At 45.3% G+C, this 20,915-nt stretch overlaps 1 protein-coding gene across 1 annotated transcript in view; it reads left to right on the top strand.

Annotated features, from left to right (window-relative positions):
* Window positions 1–20,915, top strand: part of OTOG (otogelin) — an 86,370-nt gene that overhangs the window by 57,974 nt on the left and 7,481 nt on the right. Inside the window, exons 38-48 of the mRNA XM_064576648.1 lie at window positions 145–234; window positions 9,610–9,793; window positions 12,317–12,537; window positions 12,765–12,903; window positions 14,328–14,522; window positions 14,714–14,926; window positions 15,523–15,627; window positions 15,804–15,911; window positions 16,339–16,440; window positions 19,592–19,690; window positions 20,738–20,778. Of these exons, the coding sequence (XP_064432718.1) occupies window positions 145–234; window positions 9,610–9,793; window positions 12,317–12,537; window positions 12,765–12,903; window positions 14,328–14,522; window positions 14,714–14,926; window positions 15,523–15,627; window positions 15,804–15,911; window positions 16,339–16,440; window positions 19,592–19,690; window positions 20,738–20,778 (1,497 nt within the window). The remainder of the gene's footprint in view (window positions 1–144; window positions 235–9,609; window positions 9,794–12,316; window positions 12,538–12,764; window positions 12,904–14,327; window positions 14,523–14,713; window positions 14,927–15,522; window positions 15,628–15,803; window positions 15,912–16,338; window positions 16,441–19,591; window positions 19,691–20,737; window positions 20,779–20,915) is intronic.

The following is a 20,915-nucleotide window of genomic DNA, read 5'->3' as shown; positions in this document are numbered from 1 at the left end:
TGTGCACCATCTGCACAGCCTCAACCAGTGCCCCCGGCATACTGAGAGGGGGTGGCAGGGCAAGTGTGCCCGGAGTGGCTCCCCAGGGGGAGGAGGCAACAAGGACTGGGCTCCAAGCTGATGAGGGTTGGGCTCTCTCTGCAGGGGCACCTGAACTGGCCCCCATTCTGTCTGGTGATGCTGAATGTGACTCACCTGACCCATCAGGTCACCACGGACCGTTTCAACCGGAAGGTGAGTACATCGGAGAGCCAGTCTTCCTAGGGCTGCGGTCAGGAAGGAGCAAGGCCTCCAGGGGGCGAGGGGTCTTGAGGTTTACTCATGACTGGGGGCAAGGGTGGAGAGGGACCCTTCCAAAGAAAAATAATGCAGAAGTTGATATATTTGTAAACGATTTTTTTTTAAAGATTTTATTTATTCAGTTGAGACACAGAGATACAGAGAGAGAGAGATAGCATGAGCAGGGAGAGAGGCAGAGGCAGAGGGAGAAGCAGGCTCCTCGCTGAACCAGGAGCCCGATGTGGGGCTCGATCCCAGGACCCTAGGATCATGACCTGAGCCGAAGGCAGACGCTTAACCATCTGAGCCACCCAGGCGCCCCTGTAAACGATTTTAATTAAACTATTTGTGGCCCCTCTAATGTCAGGGGAGGACGTGTACCAGGAGGAATACTGTGAACAAGAGGAAGTTAGAATGGCAAAAGACACTGACCTTAAATGATTGTGGTTAAAGTATCTACTTCTGCAGTTTTTATAAAAATATATGGCCATGTGAGCACATTTCTAGAGCCCCTTCCAAGAAGGAGACTATATATGTGAGGAGCCCCGATTTTAAGCTTCATTAGTTTCACATGAAGCCCACCTCTGCCAAGGAGACTGGTGTCCAAATGCAGGCCCCCCCGCCAGTGTGGTACCCGCCCGAGGGTCTGCTTTGCTCCTCCCAGCAAGTGCTTAAGAGGGGCTGATTTGTCTCCTCCTCTGGTCCGAAAAAGTCCTGACTCTCCCCACCCATTCCTGAGCCAAGACCTGTAGCCCTGCTGTTGGAATATGCCCTTGAATGCCGAACATAAGGCCACCACACTCTGTCGCGCTCTCGGGAACAGGGCTTAGGGGAGAGGGTTTTCCATCAGATAGAGGCTTACACAAAAATCTCCCTGGGTTTCCTCCCTGAAGTTTTTAAATTTTTCCATTAAAAAATATTTAAAGTATAACTTACCTACAGTAAGATTCATCCTTGTTAGTGTACAATTCTCCAAGTTTTAACAAACACCCACAGTCCTGTAACCACCACCACGAGCATGATATAGAACAGTTCCATCACCCCCAATCACCACCCTGAGCCACTCTGTTATCAAGCCCTCTCCCACCTCCGGACAACCACTGCTTCTCTCCATATAGTTTTGCCTCTTCCAGAATGTCGTATATACGTGGAATCAGAGTATATAGTGAGATTCATCTGCATTGTGTATCAGGAGTTCCTTTGATTTTTATTGCTGAGTAGTATTCCATTGTATGGATGTACCACTGTTTGTTTATCCCTTCACCATTTGAAAGACATTTGGGTTGTTTCCAGTTTGGGGTGATAACAAATAAAGCTGCAATCAGCATTTACATAAAGATTTTTTTTTTAATTGAAGTATAGTTAACATACAATGTAATATTAGTCGCAGGTGTGTAACAGTGATTCAGCATTTCCGTACATTACTCAGTGCTCATCACGATAAATGTAGACACCATTTATCACCATATGTTACTACAATATTATTGACTGTATTCCTTATGCTGTACTTTTCATTTTCATGACTTTCTTATTTTATAACTGGAAGTTTGTACCCCTTAATGCCCTTTATTTCACCATTCCTCCCCCCGCCACTTTCCCTCTGGCAACTATCAGTTGATGTTCTCTGTATTTAAGTCTGTTTTTCGGTTGGTTAGTTGGTTGGTTGGCTTCTTTCTTCCTTCCTTCCCTCCTCCCTCCCTCCCTCTGTCTCTCCCTCTCTCTTTCTCTTTCTTTCTTTTTCTTTCTTTTGTTTCTTAGATTCCACATGTAAGTGAAATCATGCACCACTTGCCTTTCTCTGTCTGACTTATTTCACATAGCACAACACCTTCTATGGTCCATCCATGTTGCCACAAATGGCAAAAATCTCATTCTTTTTTATGGTCCAGTAATATTCCATTGTGTGTGTGAGTGTGTGTGTGTGTGTGTGTGATCTTTATCCATTCATCTATGGATGGACACTTGGGTTGTTTCCTTGTCTTGGCTATTATAAACAATGCTGCTGTAAACATAGGGGTGCCTATATCCCTTTGAATTAGTGTTTTTGTATCCTTTGGGTGAATACCCAGTAGTGGAATTACTAGATCATATAGTATTTCTAGTTTTAATTTTTAAAGGAACCTCCATACTGTTCCCCACAGTAGCTGCACCAATTTACAATCCCAACAGTGCACAAGGGTTCCTTTCTCTCTACATCTTCACCAACACTTGTAATTTCTTGCCTTTTTGATTCTAGCCATTCTGACTGCTGTCACATAATCTCTTGAGGTTTTCATTTGCCATTTCCCTGATGATTAGTGATTTCGAGTACCTTTTCATGTGTCTGTTGGCTGTATGTCTTCTTTGGAAAAATATCTATTCAGATCCTCTGCCCATTTTTCGGTTGGGGTTTTGTGTGTGTGTGTGTGTGTGTGTGTTGAGTTTTAAGTCATTCTAACAGATTTGTAATAAGATCTCATTGTGATTTTAATTTGTACTTCCCTAATTGCTGATAATATTGAACATATATTCATGGGTTTGTTTTCCATGGTATATCCTCTTTGGTGAAGTGTCTGTTCAAATCTTTTGCACATTTTAAATATTATGTTGTCTATTTTATTGAGTTTTGAGAAATTTCTGTATATTTTGGATACAGGTCCTTTATCAGATGTAAGTATTATCTCCCAGTCTGTGGCATGTTTTTTCATTCACCTACAAGTGTCTTTCAAAAGGGCAGAAGTTTTTAATTTTGGTGAAGTCCAATTTATCAGTTCTTTTATGGATCATGATTTTGGTGTTCTATCTAACAAACCTTTGCCTAGTGCAAAGTCTCAAAGATTTTCTCTTATGTTTTCTTCTAGAATTTTTATAGTTTTAAATATTACTTTTAAGTATATGTTACATTTTAAGTTAATTTTTATAAATAGTGTGAGATATGCGTCAAGATTCTTTTTTTTTTTTTTTTTTTTTTTTTTGGCATATGGACACCTATATGTTCTGGCTCCATTTGTTAAAAAGACTATCCTGCCTCTATTGACTTGTCTGCACCTTTGTAAAAAATCAGCTAACCATTAATGTTACTAATGGACTCTTAATATTGTTCCATTAACCTATATATTTATCTTTTCACCAGTGCCACACTGTCTTGATAACTGTTACTTTATTATTAAATTTTTATTAAAATCAGGTTGTATGAGTCTTCTAATTTTCTTCCTTTTCAAAATTATGTTGGTAATTTTAATTCTTTTATCTTTCCATATAAATTTAGAATCAGCTTATTGATTTCTATAAAACATCTTACTGGGATTTTGATTGGAATTACATTAAATATGTAATTATTTAGGGGAAGAATTACAACCTGAACATGAGTGAGATTTCCCAATCCATGAACATGATACATCTTTTTGTTTAGATCTCCTTTGATTTTTTTTTCCATTGGTGTTTTGTAGTTTTCAGTGTAAGAATCTTGCACATATTTTGTTAGATTTATCTCTAAAAATGTCATATTTCTGATCCTACTGTAAATGATTTCGGTTCTTTTTATTTCACTTTCCAATAGCACATTGCTAATATATACAAATACAATTGATTTTTGCATTTTCTAAAAAGGAATTGCCATTGGGTTTTCATTTAGCTGATTGTGTGTACACATGAATTTTGCCAATTGATCTCATATCTTACAACCTTGTTGGTTGTAAATTCACTTATTATTCTTGTAAATTCTTCCAGGTTTTCTACATAGATGTTTATGTCTTTTCTTCCTTTCCAGTGGATATTCTTTTTATTTATTTTTCCTGCCTATTGCTCTGGTTAGGACCTCTAATATGATGTTCAGGGAGTGAGCACTGACATCCTTGTCTTGTATCTGATCTTAGGGAGAAAGCATTCAGTCTTTCACTATAAAGCATGAAGTTAGTTGTAAACCTTTTTTTTTTTTTTTATAGTTGTAAACCTTTTATAGATATCCTTTATCAGGTGATGAAAATTTTCTTCTATTTGTAATTTGCTGAGAGTTTTTTATTACCGTGAACAGATGTTAAATTTTGTCAAAGCTTTTTTTCTGCATCTACTGGAATAATTGTATTGTTCTTTTTCTTTAGGCTTTTTCCTCCAAAATCAAGGTATTGGTGTTTACTTAAAAAAGGAAAGATTTTCAAATTTGTTTTAAATAAATAGCTTACAAAGAATAGTAGTTATATTTAGAGATCATTTTTTAAAGATTTATTTATTAGAGAGAGACATGGGGGAGGGGCAGAGAGAGAAAGTTAGAGAGAAAATCCTCAAGCAGACTCCCTGCTGAACATGGAGGTCTTGACATGAGGCTCCATCCCAGGACCCTGAGATCATGACCTGAGCCCAAATCAAGAGTCAGACGCTTTACTGACTGAGCCACCCAGGCACCCCATTAAGCTCATCATATACTCTTGCTATCCTTTTAATGTCTCTAGGATCTGTATCCCTGTACCCTATCTCACTGCTGATATTAGTACTTCGTGTCTTTTCTTTTTCCTGACCAGTCTGGCTAGAGGGTTGTCAAATGTATTGTTTTCCTCAGAGAATGTTTTTATTGGTTTTCTCTGTTGTGTTTCTGTTTTCTATTTCATTGATTTTCTCTCTTGTCTTTATTATTTTATTCCTTTTGATTCCTTTGGGTATAATTTACTCTTCTTTTTCTAGTTTATTAAGGTGATAACTTAGGTCACTGATTTGAGACCTTCTGCTTTTTCTATTATAAGCATCTAGTGCTGTAAATTTCCCTTTACATACTGATTTAGCAGCATCTTAAAAATTTTGATATACTGTGTTTTCATTTTCATTAAGTCTAAAATACTTTAAAATTTTCCTTTTGATTTTTATTTGACCCATGGATTATTTACAAGTGTTTTTCTTTAGTCTCCAAATATTTGGTGATTTTCCAGCTATCTTTCTGTTGTTGATTTCTAATTTAATTTCATTGTGTTCAAAGAACATATTTTATCTAATTTTGATCCCTTTAAATTTAATGAGACTTATGTTATATATCAAAATATACTCTATGTTATACATGTGTATTCTCTTGTTGAGTGAAATGTTCTATAAATGTCAGGTCAAGTTCACTGAGAGTGTTGTTCAAGCCTTCTAAATCCTTATTCATTTTCTACTTGTTCTATCAATCACTGAGAGAGAAATTGTTGAAGTTTCTGATTATAATTATTGATTTGTCCATTTTTCCTTGGAGTTTAATCAGTTTTTTATTCACATATTTTGGAATTCTGTTATTTGGTGCATAACATTTAGGATTGTTATGCCCGCTTGTTGAATTAACTCCTTAATCAGTATGAAATGGCCTTTTTATCCTGGTAAAAGTCTTTGTGCTGAATTCTGCTTTGTCTCATTTATCTATAATAGCGACTCCAGTTTTTTTTTTTTTATTAGTGTTAACATGTACATGTGATATATATATCTAAGAGAAATCTTTTTCCATCCTTTTTCTTTTAACCTATTTGTGTCTTTTTATTTAAAGTAGGATTTCGTAGGGAGGGAATAGTTGGGTCTTCCTTTTCTCTTAGCCAATCTGCTAATCTCTGCCTCTTAACTGGGAGATGATTAGACCATTTATATTAATTCGGTCATCAATATGATAAGATTTGTATATTACATAATGTTGCCATTTGTTTTCTATTTGTTCCATCTGCTCTTCATACCTCTCCCTTTCCTCTTTTTCTGTCTTCTCCTGGGTTATTTTTAATGATTCTGTTTCACCTACTCTGTTGGATTATTATCTATACATTTTACTTCTATATTTGTTATAAACTCCACAGTACATCATTATGATTTTTCCTTAAGCAGTCATTTATCTAACACATTTTTTTAAAATAAGAAAAGCTTATATTATCCACATATTTATCATTCCTGGTATCCTTTATTCCTTTGTGTAGATCTGGATTTGCATCTGATATCACTTTTCTTCTGCCTGAAGGACTTCCATTAACATTCTTATAGTACACATATGCCGGTGTCTGAAAAAGATGTTTTTTCTTGAAGATTTTATTTATTTATTTTAGAGAGCGAGAGTGGGGAGAGGAGCAGAAGGGGAGCAAGAGGAAGAGGGAGAGAATTTCACACAGACTCTGTGCTGAGTGCCGAACCTCATACAGGGGCTCAATCCCACAACCCTGAGGTTGTGACCTGAGCCAAAACTGAGAGTTGGATGCTTAATGGACTGAGCCACCCAGGTGCCCCCTGAAAAAGTTTTGATCTCACCTTCATTTTTTTTTTTTATTTCTTTATTTGACAGAGAGACACAGTGAGAAAGGGAACACAAGCAGGGGGAATGGGAGAGGGAGAAGCAGGCTTCCCGCGGAGCAGGGAGCCCGATGCGGGGCTCGATCCCAGGACCCTGGGATCATGACCTGAGCCGAAGGCAGACGCTTAATGACTGAGCCACCCAGGCGCCCCTATCTCACCTTCATTTTTAAAAGATATTCTGACTGAGTTTAGAATTGTATGTTTTGACTTTAATTTTTCTTTCAGTATTTTAAAGATTTTGCTTCACTGTCTTTTCTTTTTGAATTGAGGTAAAATTGATATAACATAAAATTAATCATTAATCTCCCTAGCCCCTGTCAACCACCAATATGAATTCTGTCTATAGATATGCTTATTCTGGATACTTCATATAAATGGAGTCTGTAATATGTGACTCTCTGTGTCTGGCTTCTTTCGCTTAGCATAATGTTTCTGAGGTTCATCCATGTTGTAGCATTTACCAGTACTTCATTCATTTTTATGGCTGAATAATATTCCATTGTGTGCATACCACAGTTGTTTATCCATTCATTCATCACTGGCCATTTGGGCTGTTTCTACCTGTTGACTATTGTGAATAGTGCTGCTATAAATTTCTACTGTCTTTCCCCTTGCTTATTTCCAATAAGAAATCTGTCATTCTGATCTTTCTGTCACTCTGATTCTTTCCCTACATAGTGTGTCTTTTTTTTTTTTTTTTTTTTTTTTACTGCTTTTACAATTTTCCTTCTATCACTGCTTTTAAGCAATTTGGTTAAGACATGACTGGTAATTCATTTCTCTTTCAGAGACTCTAATTACACATATATTAGGCCAATTAAAGTTGTCCCACAGATCACTTATGTTCTGTTCATTTTTTCAGTTTTTTTCTTCTTTCTGTGTTACATTTTAGATAGTATCTATTGCTCTGTATTTAAGTTCATTAATATATTCATTTATGGTGTCTAATCATCTATTAATCCCATCCAGTATAGTTTTCACCTTAGACATTAATTTTATTTTTCATCTCTAGAAGTTTGATTTGGGTCTTTTTGTATCTTCCATATCTTGCTCTAAAAATCTTGTTTTCCTTTACTTTTTTGAAAATATGGAATATAGTTTTAATGATTTTTTTTTTGCCCCTATTTATCATTTTGGGTCATGTTTATCATTTCTGAATCAATTCTAACTGATTTTTCCCGCTTCATTATGGGCTGTACTTTCCTGCTGCTTTGTGAGACTGACAATTTTTTTTATTGGATTACAGACATTGTGGGTTTTGCCTTGTTGGATGCTAGATATTCTTTTCTTTTTAAGAAATATTCTTGAGTTTTGTACTAGTTATACTACTAGAAACAATTCAATCCATTTGAGGCTTGCTTTGTTGAGTGGAGCCCATATAGTTTTATCCTAAGAGTGATTTTATTCTATATTTTTTATTCTAAGTAGTGATTCCTCACTACTGAAGAAGTAGCTTTCTCATACCCTACCCTAGATCCTATGTATATTTGCACTGTAACTAGTGGTGTCTCTAGCTATTCCTAGCCCAGTGTGAGACCTGGGAATTTTTCTGTCTGCTCCTTTCAGGTGATTGTTTTCCTGATCTCAAGTAGCTTTCCCACCTGCATACACTGGTCAGTATTCATACACAGGGTCAGGACAGGGTCAGAGAGGGAATGTCTGCAGAACTTCTGAGCATGCGTGCTCTTTCTCACTTTCTCTCTCCCCCCTCCCTTTTTCTCTTCGTCTCCCCAGCTCTCTTCCCTTCAGCATTTTGTTCTGCAAACTCCAGCTATCTTGGCCTCCATGAACTCCCAACTCTTGTCTCATGAACTCAGAGAGCCCACCAGGCTCTGCCTGGGTTCCTTCTTCCTTTCTGCACCGTAGGCTAGAGACTTCCTCTAAGCAATAACTAGGCAATCATAAGGCTCACCTCATTTGTTTCCCTTTTCTCAGGCATCATTCTCCTGTGCTGCCAACTGTTCAATGTCTGAAAACTATTATTTCATATAATTTGTCAGGTTTTTTGGTTGTTTAAGGCAAGAGGGTATATCCAGTCCTTATTACTCCATCTTGATCAGAAGCTAAAGCCCAAGTCCTTAGTTTTGAAAATGTGTTCTTTGTCTTTACTTGAACTCAGGTTTCTGTGAACACAAGTGAGGATCCCTGGGCTTCAGTGTTCATTCCCAGAACTAGGAGACCACTCCAGGTTCATAGAGCCCCATCCTCTCTCTGCACAGCTAAGAAGGCTCAGGCTGAGAGCACCAGGGATTTCCCAAGGTCAAAGTTTTCCAACACAGAATTCCTGTCCTAGATAACTTGCAAAGTGATTAATAAAACAATGATTCTTGTAGAGGAGGGAAGTATGAAGTCATTATAAATATTTTAAGATTCTAATCTTTTCATCTCCCATTTCTACAAAGTAAAACTAATAATCCATAGTACGTAGAAATTTAACCTTGTCAATATGTAGTAGAGGTTGTAGCTTTGAATGTAAAGTGTTTGAGAGAATTAGGGTGTGTTGCATATTTAACAAACATTGATTGAGACCCCAATTTATGTCGGGCCCAAAGGCAGGTGCTGGAGATTCAAAGGTGGATCAGCCAGAGTGTCTGCCCTTAAGAAACTCAGAGTGCATCTGGTCCCTCGATGAGGGAAACAAACAGATTCTATCTTAATGGCCAGCTTAGAGATGAGGAGGCCCCAGAGAAGGGGTGCCCAAGATAGAGGCTGGAGACTTAGGAAAAATCTCCCAGAAGAAATGATCTGAGCAGAATCAGGAAAGAAGAAAGGATTAGAAGGCCTCAAAGTGTGTGTTTGTTTGGGCACAGGGATGTAGCCTGCCTCCCATTATTGTATTTTTTGTTTCATCATTTTGTGCTCATAAAAATGGTTTCAGAATTCTTTGATGTCACTTGGAGAGTGTCTTGGCCACATGTGCCTGAAACAGAGACTGTCACATAGCTTGATACTGTTTGTTGGATGAATGCATGGGTGAATGGATGGATGGGTGGATGGATGGAGGGATGTATGGACAAACAGACAAACAAGCTGTGCTCACATTGAACACTCTCCCCCCACAAGGTGACTGTGGACTCACAGCCTGTCTGGCCCCCTGTGAGCAGACACGGATTCAGAATTGAGGACACAGGCCACATGTATGTGATCCAGACTCCGTCACACATCCAGATCCAGTGGCTCCACAGCTCAGGACTCATGATCCTGGAGGCCAGCAAAGCCAGCGAGGCCCAGGGCCGTGGCCTATGCGGTGAGGTGGGACCCAGCTGGGGGAGAAGGGATGCTTCTTGGGTCCACCTCTGCCCCCAAACACAGGTTCCCCTGTGTGAGCCCAGGGGAAGCTAGGACAGAAGGCCAGGCCAGAGGTGGAACCAGCACAGCTGCCAGGGCAGAGAGACCTAGTGTCTGGTGTTCTGGGGCTGAAGCCGCCAGCAGGGAGATGGCACAGAGTTCTGGCCTCGGCCAGTTGTCACTTTAATTGGGATTGTTTGTCAGCTTCCCTGATAGCTTCCTAATACCAGATAATCCTTCCTGTCTGCATAGGCCTGGGCACTTCACAAAGCACTTCCACACTCTGATCTCACTTATTGCAGGTCATCCACACAACAACCCTAAGAGATGACCACTGAACTAAAAAAGAAAGGGGGCTCAGAGAGGTTAAGTGGCTTGCCTCAGCTCACACAGCTGAGCTGCCACAACACTTAGAACTAGGCTCTTCAGACCACAGCATGACTATAGGAGCATGCCCTAAGGGACTCATGTATTTTGATAAGGAAAAGGGGTGCAGGGGGAGTCTGAGTGTGGACCGCTGCTCCCCCACAGGGAGCTCCATGACAGATGGTCATGACTATGATGATGGAAGATATAGGAGCACTTATGTGTTCCATAAACACATAAATCTGCATCCATACATCTGCACCATTTTGACCATTGACACTCGCACCCCTGTATTCAAATTGCCCTCCAGACGTGAACTAACGCGTGTAAGTCTGCTCCCTGCTCATTACTTACCATGTACCAGTCACAGGACAGATAGTAGGCAAAACAGACAAAGTCACTGTTTTATGAAACTTCTGTTCTTACAGACTTACTGAAACAAGCATCTCTCTTTACACACACACACACACACACACACATCCAGGACCACCATCACTCCACCATCTTTTTCTCACCATTTCTTGCTTCTACTGTTTATGCCTGGCAGGGAGTGCTGTGCTCAGCAGTAATCTCCTCCCTAGGATACCTCCGTGACACCCTTCAGTGACTCAATGCCAAGACCAAAAATGCAACCACGGGGACCACTGATAAAATCTGAAGGTTTTGTAGTAAATCATGCTTTATATTCATGAAACTGGTGGCTGGAGGTATGAGAGCAGAAGTCAGCTAGTTTATCTCTATTTTATCCAAACTAACACTTAGTGTCCCAGGCACCCTGCTGGGCAACCAGGGGGACTACTGAGAAAGTGAGAAAATGAGTCTAAAGGAAAATGAATCTTTGCACTCAGAGCAAGACAGCCCAGCAAACCAAAATCCGTTCTACAGAACTGGGAAGATCATGGACGGGTCCATCTGAAGGGCTCTTGAAAGAAAGACTTCTGAGAAAGTGTTTCAGGCAGAGGGAGCAGCGTAAGAAGGTCAAGGGCAGGGAAGTGTGTGTTTGGAGCCTAGAGCGTGAGAGATGAAGCTGGAAGTTAAGGTCATGTTAGAAGCTGTGACAGAGAAACTTCAGCCCCACCCCCATTTCAGTGCCTTCCAACCTGACAGAAGTTTATTTCTGGCACACACAAATTCCCAAGCGGGACTCCTTCCATCTCGTGGCTCTGCCGTTCTCAGCACAAGCTTCCAACTCCACTGCAGGAAAAAGAGTCAAGGAGTGTTTATGGACCGGGCCCCGCCGTGGTGCCCTCACCCTCACTCTCGTCCTGTTGGCTGGGCCTCAGCATGGGCTCCCCAGCCCCAGGAGAGCCTGGGAAAAGCAGACTAGCGAACTGCCTGGGAAGAAGAACAAACAGGTGTTACACTTAGTAATCTCTGCTAAGGCAGATTTTTTTGGAATAACTTTTTTTTTTTTTAAGATTTTATTTATTTATTTGAGAGAGAGAGAATGAGAGACAGAGAGCATGAGAGGGAGGAGGGTCAGAGGGAGAAGCAGACTCCCTGCCGAGCAGGGAGCCCGATCCGGGACTCGATCCTGGGACTCCAGGATCATGACCTGAGCCGAAGGCAGTTGTTTAACCGACTGAGCCACCCAGGCGCCCCTTTTTGGAATAACTTTTAATTTTCATACAATGTCAGAAATAGTATAAAAACTCCCATGTACTTTTTACTCAGATTTACCAAGTGTTCACATTTTGCCCCATGTGCTTTTCCTGCCTCTATGTGTGTGTATAAAATACACACATATGTCTACATACATGCATATGTATGCATGCGTATGTACATATGTGATTTTTATATATGCACTTTTCTATGTTATGCAATTCATATATATATATATATATATATGCATTTTTCTGAGTGATTTGAAAGCACGTTTGAGACATCATATCCCTCTATCTCTAAATACCTTGGTGTGTGTCTCCTAAGAACGATGACATCTTCCTACACAGCAGATTTCTTAGCTTCTCTGTGCCTCATTTCTCTCATCTATAAAAGGGGGATAATAGTAATACCAGCCTGAAAGAATTGTTGTAAGAAATATGCAAAGTGACATCTGGGGACCTGGGAGTGGTGGTGATAATTACAGCTACTGGGATAATCTGCCCCTCTCCAGGTATCTGTGATGGGGATGCGGCCAACGACCTCAGCCTGGAGGATGGCTCTGTGGTGGGTGAGGCTGAGGACCCCGCTCCCTTTCTGGACAGTTGGCAGGTGCCCAGCTCCCTGACCTCTGTGGGCCAGACCCGCTTCCGCCCGGACAGCTGTGCCACAGCTGACTGCTCGCCCTGCCTTCGAATGGTGTCCAACCGCACCTTCAGCGCCTGCCACCGCTTTGTATGTACCAGCTGGGCCCGGTGTGGGGGGGCCTCCCAGGCCAGGAGTGGCAGCATCCACCTGCAGAGGGCAGCTCCCCAGAGGTGTTGAGCCTGGGACCAGATCAGGAGTCTTCAGAAGCTGGTTGTTGCCCCTGGGCAGGGCTGGGGGCTGGGGGGGGGGGGGTGGCCCAGGCCCTGGGATGTGGGGAATCAGGGTAAGCAGCGCTGTCGGATGCACGTGCCCAGGTGCCCCCAGAGTCGTTCTGTGAGCTGTGGATCCGGGACACCAAGTACGTGCAGCAGCCCTGCGTGGCACTGACGGTGTACGTGGCTATGTGCCACAAATTCCACGTGTGCATCGAGTGGCGACGCTCCGACTACTGCCGTGAGTCAGGGACCGAGTGGGAGTGGGGGGGATGGGCGACTCCTCCGTTGCTTCTGAGGCTTCCGCCCCTCTTAATTATTCATTCATTCATTCATATTAATAATTCAAGAAATATTTTATAAATACATCTCTAAGCAAACGAATAAAGTAACACATTTATTTTTATTATAATTTAGATTAATAAGTCAAATGAACATTATCTGCTTATTATTTAATTTATCTGAATCTCCTTGCTTCATTTGTAAAATGAGGAAAGTAATAATAGCTCCCCCTAGGGTTGTTTTGAGGGTGACATGAGGTAATGTGTGCGGAGTGCCTCACGCAGGCCCACCACATGGTTACCATCCAGGAAGTATTACCTTTCTCTTAATTTCTTGGTCATCATTCTCTTTGTTCAGTCTCTCCCCTCCTTGCCTGAGGGAGGGAGATCCACCCCCTCCTCACTCCGTTAGGTTTGCATTTGGGGGGTAGACAGGGGTGGACTGGCCTAGGGCAGTCTGATTTATAAACGTGGACACATCCAGATAGGCCAGAAGCAGCTCACAGGTAGACCTCGCCTAGAATATGACAGATAAAAGATGAAAAGACAAAGTCATCTAGAGTAGTGTTTTTCACATTGTGGGTATGAAATCAACTTTGGGGGTCAACACCATATTAAAAATATGCAACAGAATAGGAAATGCTAGTGTGTACTGTACCTAGAGAGAGTAAATATTGTTTTGTGAAAAAGTTTGCTTCAATATATCAGTAATGCTCTAAAAAAAAGGTAATATGTATATATATATACAAATATATATATATATGCATATCCCAGTAATTCTCAATCAATCCTTTAAAATCACCAGGGAACTTTGAAAAGTATGAATGTTGGGCCTCACGATAAGAGATGCCAGTTCAGTTGTTCTGAGGTAGGATCCTGGCAAGGGTATTTCCAGGCTCCCAAATGATTCCTCCGTAAGGAACTCTGTTTGAGGTTTGAGGACCACTGTTCTGCATGCCCATGTGTATTGGACCACAGTGTAAAAATCCACTTTTTACCATCAAGAAAATTTGAAAACACTGGTCTAGAGCAAGGATTTGGCAAATATTTCCTGTAATGGGCCAGATAGTATATAATTGAGGCTTTTTAGGCTTTATGGTCTCTGTCAAAATTACTCAGCTCTGTCCTTGGAGTGCTAAAGCAGCCAGATACAATAGGCAAGTGACTGGGCGGGGCTTTGTTTCAATAAAACTTTATTTGCAAAAATAACGTAGGAGGCTGCATTTGGCCGTGGGTTGTACTTTGCTGCCTCCTGATCTGGATAAGGGAGGCTGTGACACCAAACCCCTTTGCACTCTCTGCTGAGGCGCAGATGATGCTCTGAGGCCCCTCCTCACTCTGCCTGGGGTCTGAGCCGGGCCTGGTGCCCACTGTGCCCCTACAGCCTTCCTGTGCTCCAGCGACTCCATTTACCAGGCATGTGTGGCAGCCTGCGAGCCCCCTGAGTCGTGCCAGGATGGGCTGCTGGGCCCGCTGGACCCAGAGCAGTGCCAGGTGCTGGGCGAGGGCTGTGTCTGCTCTGAGGGCACCGTCTTGCACCGGCGCCACTCGGCACTCTGCATCCCCGAGGAGAAGTGTGGTAGGTCCCTCCAAAGCTGACCTCACACTAGGGTCCCCTAATCCCACCTGCCGCCCATGGCCGAGGCCCCTCTGCCTCCCTCCAGGTCTGCTTTGGGCATGGTCAGTGTCCCAGGGAGGGTCGAGCCTGGGACGGTCTGGGTCCCCCCGCCCGCCTCAGTGCCCCGTGCCCCGCCATGTCCCCCGCTGCAGCCTGCACCGATAGCACGGGGGTGCCTCGGTCCCTGGGGGAGACCTGGAACAGCTCCCTCAGCGGATGCAGCCTGCACCAGTGCCAGGCTCCCAACACCATAGTGCCAGTGGACTTGGGCTGCCCGGAGCCCCGCCCTGAGGCCTGCCCACGTTTTGGGGAGGTGGCCTTGCTCCTGCCCACTGAGGATCCCTGCTGCCTGGGGACGGTTTGCGGTAAGTCCCACCCTTCACTTCCCTCGACCTCAACCGCAAGATGGTTAAAAGGCTGCAGCTCCACCTGCTGACCTTGATGGATAGGACAAGGCCTGGGAAAATGAAAGGGTCTTGTGGGGGGTGTGTTGTGAGGAGTGGAGAGCCCCGCCTGGGGGACAGGAGCCCCCCTCATGAAGCGGTGTGGGGTAGGGCCTAAGGGCAGGCAGCCTGGACGACTCTTCCTCCACCGCTTTGCAGCCTCGTGACCTCAGCCGATGATTTAACGTCTTCTGTGCCTTAGTTGATTCTGCGGTAGCACGAGGTTGATCATAGTCCACACTTTCTGGGTTGTTGTGAGAATCTAGAAGCTGATACTGATCTAGGACAGCTGCTGGTACATGGCCCATCTCGAGGAGTATTAACTACTAATGCTCTTCTGTCGAGCCCTGGACCTTCTGTGTGACCCTCAGAGGCCCCTTCCAGGAACGTGGGTCCTGGGGGCAGGGGGGATGGAGGGAGAAATGAGGACAAGCTGTCTAGGTGCTGGGCAGTACTAGAGGCCGGGGGCGGGGGGAGTCCCAGCCTCCAGGTGACAGGCCCTGTGGCCCCTGACCCAGTGTGTAACCAGACTCTGTGTGAGGGCCTCGCCCCTACCTGCCGCCCAGGCCACCGACTCCTCACCCACTTCCAGGAGGACTCCTGCTGCCCCAGCTACAGCTGTGGTGAGAGGTCCTGAGGAGGGGAGCACAGGGGGAGGGGGGGCCCTGCTGCTGGGGGAGGGGAGCTCTGGGGACTGGGTTCTGGCTGGGGATTGGGGCAGAGCCGGCATCGGGGCTCAGGCATGGCCAGACAGGGTCTGCTCCCAGCACCCAGCACTTAAGTTCTGTCTTTTCTGCAGAGTGTGACCCAGCCCTGTGTGAGGCAGAGCTGGTCCCCAGCTGCCGCCAGGACCAGATCCTGATCGCGGGCCGCCTGGGGGACTCGTGCTGTACCTCCTACTTCTGCGGTGAGTGGACATGCCGGCAGATGTCAGCATGCTCAGATGGATCCCAGCCATCCCCTTCCTCACCCATTTGCCGGGGCGGCTGGGAGGAAAGGGTGGGGGCCTCCAGGTGGACTGGGCACAAGAGAAGGGTGAGAGTCCTGTTCAGAACAAAGGGAAGGAGGAAGAGGAAGCCAACCTGGGCTTCACCCCATCCATTACTAGCAGGAGGAACCTGGTGTGTGTTCGGTGTAAGACTTGAGGTAGATAGGAGGATCTAGATTCTTGCTCCAGGACAGGCCCCATAAGGCCATGAAAGACTACTTGAGTCTAGCTCCTGTCACAGCTGGGTTTTAGGTACCCCTCCCCACCAACCCAGCAACCTGCTCTGTACCAAGACCCCATGAGGGGGACTGCCTGTGACGGCCGTGGCCCCTCTCCCCCTGCTCAGCCTGTGGCGACTGTCCAGATCCGATCCCCGAGTGTCAGGAAGGAGAGGCGCTCACCGTGGACAGGAACACCACAGAGTTCTGCTGCCCTCTGTACCAGTGTGGTGAGTCCCAGCTGGACACGGGGACCTCACCACAAGGGGCTCCAGGGACATTTATGTGCCACGGGGGCCCCTTCACAATGTCCTCCCTCGGGACCGATGGGAATTCAGCAGGGAGCCACAGGGAGCTCCCAGGGAGTGAGCACAGAGTAGCCAGACCTGTGACGGAGGAGGACGCTGGGCCAGGCCGTGGGAGCCGGATGGTGCAGGGTCGAGCCTGGGACACGGATGGCTCTGAAGCTTTAGGAAGAGGTCCCCTGTCCCCTCCCTCGGAGCCCCCCAGGGCCAGGGGGAGGCCTAGGTTGAGGCCACCCCAACCCTCCTAGCACTGATTCACAGTCCTCGTTCTCTGACCCAAGGCCCCTGCTTCAGGGCCCCTCTTGCCCTGTTTTACCCTGGCATCCACACGTGGAGCCTGCATCCCAGAAGACCCTGCATCTCGAAGCCTTGGAAGCTCTTTTGTGATGCGGTCATAAATAAAAGCGGACCCTTCCTGACATCTTTACGGGACATAGTACCTTGATACAGTGTGTACTGTGTCCCGAGTGCCTTAATAGTGCCTAGGAAATGTAGTAGAGCCGGTGCCAGGGACTTTAAGAAAACCTGATGGATGAGAGTTAACAGACTGGTTGAATTTAAAGATGACTCCACTTATAAAAACTGCACTCCGATTATAGGAAAAACATGAGCGAACAGTGCACGGAGCAGTGTAGGTGAAGACTATCTGCCAGGAGACCCCAGGGGCAACCCCGACGGCTTCAATGTCAGAAACCAACTCTGGGACAGTGTAGACTTCCATGGAGCGTGCCCAGATGAGCTGGCCACACTGCGCCAATTGGCTCCACCCCGGGTCTCCGAGGCCACTCGTCCCCAAGTGTTCACAAAGCTGATCTGAGCGGAGGGTCAGCATCCTTCCTCTTGTCTTTCCTCTCCTCTTTCTGTGTGTCTCCTCCTCTGTCCTCTCCGGCCTCCCTCTCTTGTTCACATATCTCTCTGTGGTTCTCAGGAGGAAGCCTGGAAATGTGGAACGAGGACAGGCACGGCCAGCCAGTCATGGTTTGGCGTCCCAGTTCTGCCATTTACTAGCTGTGTGGCTTGGGGCAAGTCACTGACTCTCTGAACCAAGGTTCCTCACGTGTCCAATGGTGCTAATAATACGTGCCTTGAGGGGTCTCGTGAAGATAGAGATAATATATGTGAAGTGCCTGATGGCCCTTGGCATACAGTAGGTGCTCAATAAAGGGAGGCTATTGATATTACTACTTCTCCCAATCCTCGTTGTGCTTTTATTATAGAAGCACTATATACACCTCATAGAAGGTACAGAATCCAAGTAAATGCAAGCAAGTGAAAATACTTTCTTCCTGCTTCCCAGCTATTCCACTGTCAACACGTTAGACTACATCCTTCCACATATTCTCGATGCCTTTGTATGTGTATGTGTTTCTAACCAAAATAAGCTCACACTGTACATGCTTTTTTCGATTTTTTATTTGTTTCATTGTTTGTATTAAAGCTAATTAATATACAATGTTAATTAGTTTCAAGTGTACAACATAGTGATTCAACAAATGTACACATCCCTCAGTGCTCATCACCATCTGTCACCACACAGTGTCATTATAATATTGTTGACCATATTCCTTGTGCTGTACTTTTCATCTCCATGACTTGTTTATTTTATAACTGGAAGTTTGTATCTTAATCTCCTTTACCTATTTCACCCACCCTCCCCATCCCCGACAACCACCAGTTTGTTCTCTGTATTTGAGAGTCTGTTTTTTGTTTGCTCATTTGTTCTGTTTTTCAGACTCCACATATAAGTGAAATCATATGGTGTCGGTCTTTCTCTGTCTGACTTAGCATAATGCCCTCTGGGTCCGTCCACGTTGTCACAAAGGTGTATCTGCTCTTTTTTAACCCGCTGTTTTCAGTTCATGTTAATACATTTTCAAGTTATATCCTACCCCATCCAGGGTTTTCCTGGTTTGTCCACTCCAGGACCACACACTCCTGTTTTGTCTCTTAGCTTTGAACCTATCATAGGTGCCTTTTTCTGCATGACATGAAATTATAGTTTGGGCTGGATCCCGCAGAAAAGTCCCACCTTCTGGATTTATCCATTGCTTCCTCTTGGAACTGTTTACCTGGCTCCCCCATCCTCTGTGCTTCCTGTAAACCAGAAGTCAGATCTAAGACTCTGTAGATTCAAGTTACAAGGGTGGGGCTCGACAGACACGAGCTTCACCGTACGTCACATCGTGAGACACAGACTGACTGGTGGAGACTCTGACCGAGGCTAACGTGGGCCCTGGATGAGGGTGGTGACTGTTGGATGCCTCCATCTTGCATTTACAGTTTTCCTCCTTCAACCAGAAGGGAACCCATGACTTTGACACTAGACGAAGGTCCTACTCCCCCTCCACCTCATAATTTTTTGAGACATCAGTTGATAACCCTTACCCATGCCTATATATATATATATATATATATATATATATATATATTTTTTTTTTTAGTGAACCAGATAAGTCTTATCTTTTTCAAAACCTCCCCTTCAGCGCTGTCCCTCACACCTCCCCTCCTCACCCCAAAGTTTTTCCCGGGGGTGGGGGGTCCCTCACTCCTTGCCTTGTCGTCTCAATAAATGAGAATGATTGAGGAACCCCAAACTAAGAGGGGCCGCCTGAAGAGTAGGAACAAGGGAAGGGTGCGCCCTGGAGTCTGGCACCCCTGAAGCAGAGCAGACTCAGGGTGGGCCCCGAGGGTATGGTCTCCACAGGGTGCGCAGAGTGGTGTTCTCCTCCAGAGGGAACCATTCCTGGCAGGGGAGCTTGCGCCGGGCACTGGCTCCCATCTGACCCTTACTCTCAGGGTGACATGGAATCCAGGGGAAGGAAGGCCCCGTTGAGTGACTTAAAGACTTCGACACTGTCCTATTGCTAATGCCTCCTCAGAGTAGAACCAAGGCTTCCAGAAGTAGTTCTAGGGGGAGACTCCAGGAGCCCATGCTTCTTCCCTGGACTCCAGCCCTGGAGGGTGTCTAAGGACATGAGGGGACGGGAACCCAAGGAGGAGCCAATGTTGCATTTCTGGGGGTCTCTGCTCCAAGGTATCTGCAGCTAATGTGTCCCCTGCCTCCCCTCGCTCACAGTGTGCGAGAGCTTCCGCTGTCCCCAAGTGCAATGTGGTGTGGGCACTGCCCTGGTGGAGGTATGGAGCCCAGACCGCTGCTGTCCCTACAAGTCCTGCGGTGAGTCCCTGGACGGGGATGGCCTTACCCAACGGCCGAGATCCAAAGAGGGGGGCAGGGGAGGAAGGCCCCCCCCCCCACTGTCAACCTGCTCACATTCTAGCCCTCCAGAATCACCAAGACTGCCTTCCTCCCCCTGGTGTCTGATCTCTGGGGGCTTAGCTTTCCTACACCTTTTTCTCTCCAGGATGAAAGAAGGAACAAAATCAAGTTCCCTGTTCCCAAAAGATTTTTCCATCTAAAAAAAAAAAGTTTTTGTTGCAGCTGTCTGTTAGTAAACATGGTCTTTGTTAAAATTTACCTCAAACCCCTTTGGGCGCCTCCATGATCAATAACGAACACCAGTAAACTTTATGTAAAAATGTTATTTAAAAAGAGTTGAGAAAATATTTTGCATTTATTTCACTTGTCTTTTTTCCAGGCCTCCAATGTCAATTTCACGAGGGCAGAGATTTTAGTCTGTTTTATTCATTGCTTTGTCCCCAGAGCACGGAAAAACCTCCTGCATAGAGTAGGCGCTTAAAACTGTTTGCTGCAGGAGTGAGGGACCAGGGAGAGTGTTTTCACAGCCGCTCCGACCTTGTGCTCTCCTCCCGTGAAGCTAGGGCGGGTGTGTCTGTTAGTTTGCTAGCTCCCCCGCAGCTCCTTGCTGGGATATATATTTGGGAAAGGTAGATGGTCAGAAGTTTCACCCCTGCCATGTGAAGAGGCCCCACATCTGCTCTAGAAAGGGCTCTCGGGAGGACGGAGGACCAGGCAGGATGAAGCCCAGATGACAAAAGGAACCTGCCATTGGTCTGTCTGCCTGTTCAGCCTCACCTGCCTCTGGAGTGGAGCTTAGAACTAGGACCCACCCCTGCCCCCCACCTGCCCCAAGGCTGGAGGAAGGCTGAGATTTTAGCTTCTTCTCCCCAACCCCCACCCTGACTGGGCCTGAGGCTGGGCCTGAGGAGGGGCCGCTGGGGAGGGAGCGGCCTGGGGGCCCAGGGAGACTTCCACCTGGACATCTCCCGGTGAGATGGGTCCCGGCCCCCTCCTGTTTTTCAGAGTGTGACTGCGACACAATCCCGGTGCCCCGGTGCCACCTGGTATGGAAACCCTGCTTCTCTCCACTCTCTGCGATCTGCCTCCCCCTTTCCTTTCCGCTCTGTCCCATCCCCTGGAGACCCTAGTCCTTTAATGTAGTGCAGAGAGCCTTGTCCTAAGCTCTGTTTTCTGAGCAGTG

This window comes from Mirounga angustirostris, unplaced genomic scaffold (assembly GCF_029215605.1).
Source record: "Mirounga angustirostris isolate CCGP_5_RB_7025 unplaced genomic scaffold, mMirAng1.0.hap1 SCAF_13, whole genome shotgun sequence".
NCBI classification, from domain to species: Eukaryota; Metazoa; Chordata; class Mammalia; order Carnivora; family Phocidae; genus Mirounga; species Mirounga angustirostris.
Note: the sequence above shows the minus strand (reverse complement) of the source record. Positions and strands in the feature narration are given on the sequence as shown.